The sequence below is a fragment of the Lupinus angustifolius genome, chromosome LG04 (assembly GCF_001865875.1).
Source record: "Lupinus angustifolius cultivar Tanjil chromosome LG04, LupAngTanjil_v1.0, whole genome shotgun sequence".
In the NCBI taxonomy this organism is placed as follows: domain Eukaryota; kingdom Viridiplantae; phylum Streptophyta; class Magnoliopsida; order Fabales; family Fabaceae; genus Lupinus; species Lupinus angustifolius.
The window spans coordinates 3,543,342-3,555,973 of NC_032012.1; the positions used below are offsets into that span (position 1 = coordinate 3,543,342).

General features: G+C 33.6%; 2 protein-coding genes across 3 annotated transcripts; one reads left to right on the forward strand and one right to left on the reverse strand.

Moving 5' to 3' along the window:
• Positions 493 to 2,009, forward strand: LOC109345140 (centromere protein V). 2 transcript variants are annotated; one of them, XM_019583956.1, is made up of 2 exons: positions 493 to 571; positions 1,366 to 2,009. In XM_019583956.1, the coding sequence occupies exon 2, from the start codon at positions 1,384 to 1,386 to the stop codon at positions 1,795 to 1,797; it is 414 nt and encodes a 137-aa protein (XP_019439501.1). In that variant the 5' UTR covers positions 493 to 571; positions 1,366 to 1,383; the 3' UTR covers positions 1,798 to 2,009. The 2 variants fall into 2 exon arrangements, with proteins under 2 accessions (XP_019439501.1, XP_019439502.1); XM_019583957.1 differs by having other exon boundaries at positions 538 to 571; positions 1,374 to 2,009.
• On the reverse strand, positions 2,547 to 7,547 carry LOC109345141 (NADH dehydrogenase [ubiquinone] iron-sulfur protein 1, mitochondrial-like). The gene is made up of 5 exons (XM_019583959.1): positions 7,035 to 7,547; positions 6,150 to 6,396; positions 5,167 to 5,461; positions 4,275 to 4,649; positions 2,547 to 3,692 (listed from the first exon to the last, which is right to left on the reverse strand). Exons 1-5 carry the CDS (start codon positions 7,450 to 7,452, stop codon positions 2,793 to 2,795), a joined length of 2,235 nt encoding a protein of 744 aa, XP_019439504.1. The 5' UTR covers positions 7,453 to 7,547; the 3' UTR covers positions 2,547 to 2,792.

The following is a 12,632-nucleotide window of genomic DNA, read 5'->3' on the forward strand; positions in this document are numbered from 1 at the left end:
TTAATGCAAATTTTTATATTGTTGATACATTATCTACTATTAATCTGTATTACTTTTGTTTGAGAGTCAATGATAATTAACATATAAATGATAGATAATTTACTGACAGCATAAAAAATACATATAATTTGTTACCTTCAGATAGGAATTGTAATTTGTTAGTATTAGTTAGTACAAAATAATTCATTGAAATGAATTGGTTTTTTTTAATTAAGGTAGAGTTATGGCATTTATATTTCGTTATTCAATCTGTTAGAAATAAATAAAAATAATAAGGAAGGGATATGGATCACGCAAGGGCTTAGGGGATGGCCCAATTTTTGTTTTTGTTTAGGATTTTAATTTTCTATAGTTAAAATGTAATTGACAAGTTGACATTGTCTAAGATATAATAATGGTGTGTGTCAGTATAGTTGTTTTTCTGTTTTTAGAATGATAAGTTTTTAACAAAAGTGAGAAAGGAGAATAATAATAAAATGAAGAGAAAGCAAAGTTCCTCATCTAAAGTTGTCTAAAGTGAAGAATCCAGTTCCAGTGAGATTGAGCAATTAGCATCATCCATTCCACTGAAGTGAGCACTTATTTATGTATTATGTTACAAATTCACCATTTGGTTTTCCCCTTTCTTCCATAGATTGCTCCATTTTTATTAGTTACCTAATCACTTTACAAATTTAGCTTCTTTCTTTTCTACATATACTCTCTGGACCCACTATGTGATCATTTTGGGAGGCTGCAACTTTCACTTATGCTTTTGTCATTTACAGTAATTCTGTCTTTAAAGCTTTCTACTTGCAACCTTGGGAACCAGGGAAGTATATGTAATATTGTTGTATATTTCAAGCTTTTTGTTATGAAAGGACAAAGATGATTAGAAGAGGTTGAACATCTTCTATCAAAATAAAATAAAATCAGAAGTTGAACATGTACCTGACTTAATAATTGATTAGTATTCTGTAACTTCACTAGGTCCTGATCTCCCTATTCTACACTTGGATCTGCAAAATGCTAAATCCTATTATCTTTGAGCCCCCACTTTTACTTCTTTCTTTTCTTCTTTGTTTAGAAACAAAATCTATAATTTGTTGGCAACATAAGTAATCACCCTTACTCTAGAGGTTCAATAAAAAAATTTGAACTTGTGACTTCATGGTTATTGAGCAACAATCTTACCGTTGCACCAAACCCTCTAGTGGTTCAATATCTATACAAATTTATGTCATGCAGAATCCATTTGTTACTTAATTCAGTCTCTAAAAGTTTTCTTATTATATGTACATGCTCCAGTGTGGATATGATTCTACGTTGTTGCTCACTTAATAAACTAGAGTTGACATGAGTGTACATTTAATTTGTGATCTTCAGGTGTTTAGAAACCAAGAAATGGATGTTGAGAATGTGGTTCATATTGGAGGTTGTCATTGCAAGAATGTAAAGTGGAAAGTGCTTGCTCCTTCAAGTGTTGTAGCATGGAACTGCAATTGCTCAGACTGCTACATGAGAGCTAACACTCACTTTATTGTACCTGCTGACAGTTTCGAGCTTTTGGGAGATTCCGCGAAGTTTCTTTCAACTTACACCTTTGGCACTCACACTGCAAAGCACACATTCTGTAAAATATGTGGTATAACCTCATTCTATTTTCCGCGCTCAAATCCAGACGGAGTTGCAATTACATTCAGGTGTGTCGACCCTGGAACGTTGATACACGTTGAAATCAAGCAGTTTGATGGGAAGAATTGGGACAGCTCATATATTCAGACAGGTATATCTTCATGTTCAAAGGTGCAGAAGTAACTATTATACGCGAAGGACTAAGGAGTGTTGAGATCAAAAGCAGTTTGGTATAAAGTTTTCAATTCCTGAAGACATTTTGTGTTGCTGCTGAAACAGATAATGATAAACCTGGACATTCATGAGATTGTTTTAACTTATACGTTTATGCTTCTAAACTTGAATGTCAAAGGTTTGATCTTCATAAAAGGTATCAAATTGATATTTAATGTCTGGCAATATCGTTCAGCATAGTCACCTTTTGGGATTAATAAAATGCACACAGAAAGCTCATTCTTCTTATATTTTGTAAACCCTTCAGGAGTATAAAGGAAACTAAGAATTGCCATTGAAAAAAATAGTGTAATTTATGGGAGTAACTCCCAATAAAAGGCATATCTAATATGAAGGTAGAACCAGTATTCTGGCTCATGATTTCAAAATAGATTAATCCATGAAGAAATATAAGATGAAATCTTAAATCAGTATATATGACAATTTTACCATTGCAATAGTTTTCCACCAATTTTCAGTTTTAGGTTCTTGCTAAAGTATCTTTCCTCTTTTTAAAGAGGATTGACCCCTTCTGGAATAATGTGGTTCACTTCTTGACAATCTTTAACCTTGTACAATACCTAGAGGTCTAATTTTCCGCCAATTTTTATTGTACTATAATTTGGCTGTACTATTATAGCTTTCCACTAATTTTCTTTCATCTTTATTGAATGCTAATTCATAAAACAAAAGCCACTCAGGATTTTGTGTTGATACAATTGGTTTAGAAAATTGATGGGAAAGTAGATAGCGTTCACAATCAGTTGGATAACCCATACAGTAAATGACAACAATTCTACAAAACGGTGCAATTACACCATATTACAAATGGAACAAATAAACCATACTTTAATTTATTGAATACTTTCAACATCCAAGAAGCTTTGGACAAGCAAGGTCTTCAGTGGTCAGGAAAAGGAAAACATGTATCTGCATTTTTATTTAAACCAAAAAAAATCCATGCTTCACTTCTTCAACAGTGTAGCACTGCATTGTGCCATTATCTTTGAAGCCCTTGTTATGGCATCAGTCATATAGAAATTCTCGACTGCAATCCCGAAAGCAGTTGGATCAATATTCTTAGTGAAGGTTGGTCTCAGTGACGAAGGCAATGTGGCTGGTTCTCTTTCATCCACATGTACAAGGTTTGGGGCTACGGTCTTGATTCGGGCATGAACAGCACCAACTGTATCATACGGTAGACGCACTCCAGCTACCTCAGATAGAGCCCGGATTATCTTCCAATCATCTCTGGAGTCACCAACTGTTGGAACTGCAGGCAATGTTTGCTGAGTGCATCCTTCAGTATTTTCATAAGTCCCTTCCTTCTCACTGAATGCTGCTGCTGGCAAAATGACGTTAGCACGATAAACACTCTTGTCACCATGGTGACCTTGATAAACCACAAAAGCATCAGCAGGGATCTTGTCCAAGTCTATATCATCAGCACCTACCAAATAAACAAATTTTGCAGACTCGAGGCTTTTTTCAGATTGGGGCACAAGTCCAAGGTCAAGTGCAGCAGCTTGGGCAGCATGGAGAAGCAATACATTAAGGCCATTCCAGTCAGATCTGACAACCTTCCCTTGTTTTGCAATAGTTTCAACAGCAGCAAAAATTGCATCCTGGTCCTTCCTCTCAAAAATCCCACCACCCACAATGATAACAGGATTTTTGGCATCTGAGATTAACTTGGAAAATGGGTGGCGACCCTCGGCTATTTCAAGAAGTGTTTCTGGGCCAGTACCGAGATGTTCATGATCATAGTTGAAATCAGCATCAGGTCCAATGTACCCAACCTTGGCATGGGATGCTCTGACAGTCTTCCGTATTCTGGCATTAACCATAGCAGCTTCCACCCGTGGCTACGAATTTGGGAATCAAGACATCACACAATCTTAAGACACCAGAAGCAACAAAATTATGCACAAAATATCCCAAATCTATATATAACCCACTAACCCTTAGATAAACGCAGTCACAAATACAAAATACTAATATACTTCTACAAGATTTATTGTTGAATAATCTTATCTTTCCCCATTAACTTCCCCCATGCACTAAATCCCCATACAGCAGTTAATTGAGTGCGAAGATTGCTAAAAAGGAATGGCTTTTCAATAACACATGAATCATTTGATCACTAAAAAAGGTGGCCCAGTGCACAGGGCTCCCACCTAGTGGGGGTTGGGGAAGGAAGATATACACAGTCTACCCTCGCAAGCGAAGAAGCTATTTTCAGGATTTGAACTCATGACCTTCAGGTCATAAGGCAAGTAACGTTATCATTGCGTCAAGACACACTCTCTCACTTGATCATCACTAACATAAAAAAATAGAGTAGAGATAGAGCCATAGGGCGTGCCCTGGATGAGGTGAGCCTCCAGGACCCAGCTCATCTAAACTTTTGTTTGCCAACAAAAAGAAGTAGATATATATGTATATACCTGGGTACCAACCAACAGGAAAACATCTGCTTTCTCAAGACCAGCAATACTAGTATTCATAATATATCCTGATCTCAAATCAGCGTTAGTATTTGCGCCAATGCCTTCACCCCACACATTGTTTGAGCCCAACCTATTTATGAAATCTTTTAGTGCAATCATGGACTCAGCATCAGAAAGTTTGCCAGATATTCCAACAATTTCATCTGGTTTAACTCCATGGGCAATCTCTGCTACCACAGCAAGGGCATCACGCCAGCTCACAGCCTTGAAACGTCCATCGGGATCACGAATCATAGGGTCATTTAATCTCTGCCTTTTCAAACCATCATAACAAAAGCGGGTCTTGTCTGAAATCCATTCTTCATTTATGTCCTGCAGCGGGCAAGCCAAACATGTTTTTAGAAGATTAGAAACTCTATAAGATAGTTAGATTTTCTCTAGCACGTTAGCCAGAAGCATCATATTATCAATCAATCTGAGAACACTAAGCATTATAACATTAATACAGAAAATGATAGATCACAGCCCCTGATTCCAATAGTCCTTGCAGGGGCTCCTCACTAGCAGCTTATAAAATTTTGATCCACCATGAAGTGGATTAGGATTTTTTCAAGACTTTTTGTAACCACTCCCACGGGTTATTTGGTCCTACAATAGAAATTATTGTGCCAAACCAATCCTAAATTGGAATATTTCCTTTTCCAAACTCACACCAAACGAATAAATAGCAAAAATTCAAATTAAATTTCCTAAAAAATGCAATCAGCTTCACCAGTTGGTTTTTAAAGAGATTTAATAATTTTAAGAACTGCAACGGAAATTAAGGCCTTAGAAAGCATAACAAAGGAGCCATAAACAGTTCAACAAAACACTTCCATCAGAATCTAACCTCATTTAAACGAGGAAGAATACGCATGACTTCTGGTCCTCTGCTATCAATCCGAATATTGGATCCAACAGCATCAGTAACATCAATGGTTTCTGTACCCTTCAACTCCCAGTTACGGGCTTTAAATGCAAAAGGTTTTGAAGTGAGTGCTCCTACAGGACAGATATCTATCACATTTCCAGAAAGTTCACTTGTCATAAGTTTTTCAACATATGTTCCAATCTCCTCTCCACTGCCACGACCTAAAATGCCAAGATCTTGAACCCCTGCAACCTCTGATGCAAATCTAACACACCTGTTTGAAGAAAGATATTCCACCAGAGCCTTATAAGGCACCCATATAACATTATTTTTACAAGACATACAACATTCAAGTGACAACATGAAGCATGTTTGCTTTACAAGACATATAGCACTCAACTGACAGCATATATCATGTTTCTCAAATGTTGAAGATTAGGTTTCACAAAACTGGCAACACCTATATGACAAAATGTCAAAATCAGAAAGTAAAAGAAACCATAGTTGGTATTCAACTGAAAACATTGATCATGTTTCTCAAATATTGAATGTTAGGTTTCACAAAATTGCCAACACCTATAATCACCAAATGTCAAAACCAGAAATTAAAAGATACTATAGCCTGCCTTTAGCTGACATAGCAACAAACAACGAAAACAATCAGACTAAATTTCCTCCAGGAATGTCAGTTTCACTATAAGCAAATTAAATTGACCCATAAATTTCCTCAAAAATAACAAAATGGTCACTGTTTCATTTTAAAATGACATTGTGCAGCTCAAGGAGGTCCTTAATTCTTACAAGAATATTCTACACATTACACAGAAACATAATATAACTTATTGAAGTATTCGATACCTTTTTCAGAACAGATAAATCATTATGCATATCTGACTTCTAATATTTTATTAAATATGCAATTCAAAGTAATCAGATAAGCAGGAAAAAGGTTCCAATATGACCTTGTACATTGAATGCATCGAGTCATCACGGTCTTGACCAATGGTCCAAGATTTTTATCCACCACAGATCTCTTTGTTTCTATGAATCGACCACGATCAGCACCAAATGCCATTGACTGATCCTGAAGGTCACATTCCCCACCCTGATCACAAATTGGGCAATCCAATGGATGATTCATCAATAAAAATTCCATCACCCCTTCTCGCGCTTTCTTTGCCACAGGTGTGTCGGTCTTAATTTTCATCCCTAAAGACCAACATCTCATTAGGGTACATTTTTAATCTTCAATATGAATCAATAAAAATCTGGTTTTATCAAAAGAAAATTCAAAGATGTGCATCTCTCGGTGTCTGTGCTAGTGAATATGTACATAAATTATAAATTAAGTAAAATTTGACAGAAAAAGGTCTATGCAAACAGCGAAACAAACTGGACAAATGATAAATCATTATCACCATTATCTACAATCTACACATTCAAATCAAATAAGAGAAAAGGGTTGTGCACTATCAGTGCAAGGTTACACTCCGACCAAATCATCCACCACCCATACATTAAAAAAGGGTGAAGAGACATTAACTTTTTATGTAAAAAAACCGTTATAATGCCGGTGCACATTCATTCAACTCATAAACTAAACTGATCAAAGTTCATAATACTTTGAATCAGGAATAAATTTGACCAGACACTCATCAAAATTTGATCACTTTGACAATGTGCATCAAAACCAGAAATTTCACGCAAGTAAATAAAATATTAACATTGAAAATAAAAAAAACACAAAATCAATCTAAATACGAAAACATCAACAAATTACATAAAATCAACACACAATCACACAATAGAACCCAAAATCAACATCTGAAAATTAAAAAAACCCTAACCAGGAAGGGCGGGCATAGCGCAAGAAGCAACAGGTTTGGGCGATTTCTCAACCTCAACGAGGCACATACGGCAGTTACCGGCAATAGATAATCGACTATGGTAACAAAATCGAGGAATATCGACGCCGGCGACCTCACAAGCCTGAAGAACAGTAAATCCCTTAGGGATCTTAACGGGAAAACCATCGACGAAAACCTCGATGGCATCATCGGGGTTGGTGAAATGGACCCTAGCGCCGGCGACAGGAGTGCGGGGTGGTAGATCTGGCGGCGGTGGCTCCGTTGCGGCGGAAGGTTCGGGTTTGTTGAGCTCAGGTTTGGAGACTATGGTTCGGAGAAAAAGGTTGCTAGGGTTTGCGGAATTGAGAAGCCTTGAGGTTGGTCTCATGGCTTTGGAAGCTAACAAACCGAACCCCATTTTTGATTTCGTTTTCTCTCTTTTTTGTTTTTTGGCTCTGTGGATTTAGATTGTGAGATTTTGAGTGAAGTGGAGAGAGAACGTAGAAGTGTATCCGGAATTTCGATTTTTTGGAGTTGCGAAAATGTTCGGGTGTGCGTGGAGCAAATTGATGGGTAAATGGGTGGGTTTCGGATATTCGGGTTTTTAGTGGTGAAAAAATGAAGGAAAATGACATGATTTCAGGCCTTTCATTTTTTTGACGTTCAATGTCTTTCACGGACCTTTAACTTATGGGCCCAAAAATGCTGAACTCATCCTCATTCTCCTAAAAGGGTTACTATTACAATTGACAATTTCGGTCAAGTCCATATGTCTTGTCTGTCTTTGACGTACAATGTCTTTCACGGACCTTTGACTTATGGGCCAAAAAATGCTGAACTCATCCTCACTCTCCTAAAAGGGTTACTATCATAATTGGCAATTTCGGTCAAGTCCATATACCCTGCTCATCTGTAATTATTGAATGAGAAAGGCATAAAAAATTTGTCAATCTGCTCAAAAATGTTTATCAAAAATGCTATTTTCGCCCATTAACCTTTCGAATATGTAAATGAGCCGCCCACGAACATGATTAAAAACCATACCAAGAGGCTCGAATGAACGTTTTGAACATCCTTCATTATTTTTCAAACATAGTAAAGTGCAACTTCTCTTCCAATTTATCATTATATATAAAAAAACTTAGTTCCATTAGTTCCAACAATGTTGTGAAACCCTAGTCAGACGTTAAACAGGCAGATGTCCCATATTTGGTTTAACCGGTTTAAACGGTTAAACCGTCCGGTCTGACCGGGTGATCCATACATAATTAACAATTTTTATCTATAAATATATAGTTATATATAAATATAAAACTTTATATAATTAATAATTATGTATAATTAGATTGAAGTAATAACATCTTCATCTTTTCTTATAGATGGTAGTAAAACAAAATATTAGAGCAGTGATCAATTTTTTTTAATTTTTAAGTGAACCGTCTGGTTAACTTACCGGGTTAAATCGGTTTAACCGGGTTTAAAGTGAGCAAGACATACTATTTTATGTCCTATTTAAAAATAAATATACTCATATCAACTATAATTTTGGTAGATATTGTCAATCATGGACACGACATTTCAAATTGCCAATAGTAGTCATCAGTCTTCACTTCATTATTACATTTTTATTCATAAGTGATAAGTTTTAACATTCTGGAAGAACAATGTTAAAAATTGTATTTACATCATTTCATTTTATGTAAAATGCATAATCATTAGGATATTATATTTTTCTGTTTTTATCAGATAAATCACCACTAAGATGGAAATGAGTCTAAAGTTGAGTTTAGCTCACTTGATTTATTAAGGATTAATTCGGGTCGAGTTCAATGCGAATTTTTGTCTAATTAACAATCAACTCAATTACAATGAATGGACCTTCAAGTGGGTTAACGAATCAAACTTATATCCTCCATCAGCTTGAATGATGATCATTGATATATATATATATATAAATTGATTTATATGGAAATTTTAACGTTATATTATATATTTAATATTATATTCATATATTAATATAAATGTACATATATAATAATTATCATATTTTTAAAATATGTATAAATATGGTTATACATTTAAATTTAATTAATATTCCTTATATATAAATATAAATAAATGAGACAACTCATAAATATAATGAATTAGTTGTATTTAACTCAAATTTAGTTTGCTTATTTAATTAGCTTAATTTCAATTTGTTTAGTTCATAAATATAGTTTGTGGAGCTAAATAATTAGTCGAATTTGCAATCAATGTCAAATTGATTTAATTTATTTATAAACTTGCTCTTTGCTCCTTATTGTTCTTATTGTGTGGTTATGTGGTAGAGTTTTTACAAGTTAGGGTTTTGATTTTTCAATTTGGTAAGCCAACACAACATACTAGCAATACTAGTAGAATTCAAATTTACAAGTCTGTATACAAAAATTGGTTTCCTGGATCAGTGTGTTTCTTCATAACAAATTGGTTTCCTCTTTTGATGTCTAGCTCGTTGCATTTGCACACACATTAATTGCGCCAACAAAGGCGCATGGGAGTGAGACTCCTCTCCATTAATGGAGAGACAAGTACTATGTAAAAGTAAAGAAAAGGCAACACACATGGACATTCATATCCCTTTTATTTAAAATGATATTACACTTTTACCCTTAAAATACAAAGGAAAAAGTCACTTGTCTCTCCATTATTTGAGAGGAGTCTTACTCCATGCAAGTTTCACTCGAATCAAATCTAACATTATAGAACACCCATTCTTTACAATCTCAATCCTCGATAGGGTCTAATATATCTTTCCTCTAGCCCTAGAGATTTTATGATTTAGATAAGAACTTAACTATGTTTTTAGTCCATGCAAATATAAATAATTTTGATTTTAGTTTTACATCTGTTTTATTATAGCTTAAGTTCATTATTTTGGTTTTAATTATTATTGATGATGTGTCAACACATTAATTGGTTACATCATCAATTACTATTGTATGTACCATATGCTGGTGTTAATCATATCATCATTAAAGATTATATATAAATAGTGGATCATATGTTCACATTATAAAAAATATTGTAAATCCATTGATTATAGCATTTTATTACGTCTGTAAGGGATGGACGAATTTTTCAGCGGAGAATGACAGTTGAACTTCATACCTCTACTTTTGAGGAGGTTGATAAATAATTACATTGTAATTTAAATTTCTTATTTTAAGCTTATATATTTTATCAATTAATTTTATATTATATCTTAGTTTCTTATAATTTTTACACTTTATCACTTGTACCTACATATTGCTTGCTTTAGGGTATAGTTTGATGTTTTCCTTGGTGCAATGGAATATTGTATGAGTAAGAACTAGATTGTTTTATCATAGAGGCGTTGTTAGTTTAGTTGCACAATTGAAAGCAGTGCTATGAATGTCTTTAAAATAGTTATTTCTGACAGCAATAATATTATTTATATTTCTAGAAACAACCATTGTGTATGGTTGTAACCTATAAACTAATGGTACACACAAGACTACATGAACTCTACTAGGGAAACAAACATCATGCAAAGAAAGAAAGACAACTATGAATCAGAATATTTATTTACATGACTTTGATCTAAAGAGAGACAAAGGGGAAATATGAAAGAGAAAAAAGGAATTCCAATAACATGATATAAAATTAATCTACTTTAAAATATATGGCTTATTGACAGAACTTGACTTTAGATTTTGATAATGCTTTCAAATGTTTTTGATCTAAAAGGTATATAAGAATAACTTCTTGAACACACTAGGTATCTTATGATGTCATTGCATATAGTATTTATATCTAACCATTTAGTCCTATTTCTCTTCAAGTAAAGTTTTGTGCCCTCAGAATCTTTTAGGTATATTACTTCCACTATTCTGGTGTTTGGCCCCATACAAAATAACAGTCAATCATCCATTGATGTTTTTATAAATGTTCTTTGCACCAATTGTGTTTGTTTGTCTATAAACACCAATGCTTATCATCTTTATCTCCTAACAGTACCTTTGTGTCTGACCATTATTAGTTTGATAACTAAAATTCAAATTTGATAATCAAAGTGGATTCATTATGTCAAGTTTAGTAATGGGTCATGATTCACAAGCTTACTTGACAAGCTCTCTAATTGATTGGAATCATGAACATGTATTTGACAGTATATTGAATATAGGAAAAAGCTTGGCTATGACCTGTGAGTGACTAAGCCTAGTTTATGGTGGGCTCTTACTAATCAGCACTAACTACAAGTTTTTGGTAAACAATTGTAAAGTAAGGAAACATGATAATATTTTAATAATGATCCACTTATTTCAGGAGTAAGTTAAAAAAAATCTATTTCACATCTTAGTCATTCATTCTATAAAAATCTAATGGTTTATATGATTTGAATTAATTAGTAGATCTGTACTACTAGATAATCATAAAATGAATGACTAAAATATGAAATAAGTTTTTAACTTACTCATCGAGTAAGTGAGCACCTCCCATTATTCCATACTTAATAGTCACAAACCAAGTACAAGAGCTTGCCTTAAACTATGTCCTTAGACACTATAATTCTAACCACAGGGAGCAGTTATGTACATGTTGTCATGTTATATTGTTATGTATACTAAAGTTTATACTGATTATGCTATGCATTAGACTTATTAACATATAGGAAAATATATATCATTTTCTAATAACATATATATCACAAATATAATACTTTATTTATTAATGATTAATTTACAAGTAATATATATCATTTTTATAATCCAGGGATAATTTGTTAGGAGAATATATTATTAACTATTGCAGTAAGTGGCTGAAACATGGACTGGTCTCTAACTGTCATGATCAAAAGGTGGAATGTCACTTGGTCACGTGCAATTTGTGTGATCGAGTAAAAGCACACCAAACAAAGGATAGGCATGAAACATGTAACAATGTTAGATTTGTCGCTGTCTTATAATTCTGTTTTTTCCTGATAAAAAATGTACTATTCCATTGTATTGTTTATTTCTTTCTTACTTTTGTGGACAAATTTTAATTGGCCTAAGATCAGAGTCAGACACGCGTGGATATGATGCTATGTGGAGCCTTCATTTGTTGAGATCTTTTTAAGATAATATTCTTGATCACTCTATGATCTGATTAAAAAATTACTAATCTTTTTTGGACATGTGCTTAGGCTTTAATGGGCTAATTAGTAGGTATGCCCCCAGTCTAGGAGTTCTTTTATTTAGCACAAATTAAAATCTATAAAAAATTTGTTTTGATTTCGGGAACCTATGTATTGTTTCTCCACTCTCTTCCACTTTCTCTGTCTTTATGGTTGATAAAATACCATTCACCATTGAACATGTGCTTAAGCTTCTAATGCCCTATTAAAATAGATGAAAAATATATGTACTATATTATATCATTCATTATATATTGTTATTATATTATTCATTATTTATATTTAATTATTATTGATTATTAAAAAAAACTAATGAATGATAGATAATATAATAACTGTGTTTTAATCTTTATATTGACAATACATAAATATTATGCTAATTAAAAAATTGTTTTAACTATGCTTCAACCCAATAGCAT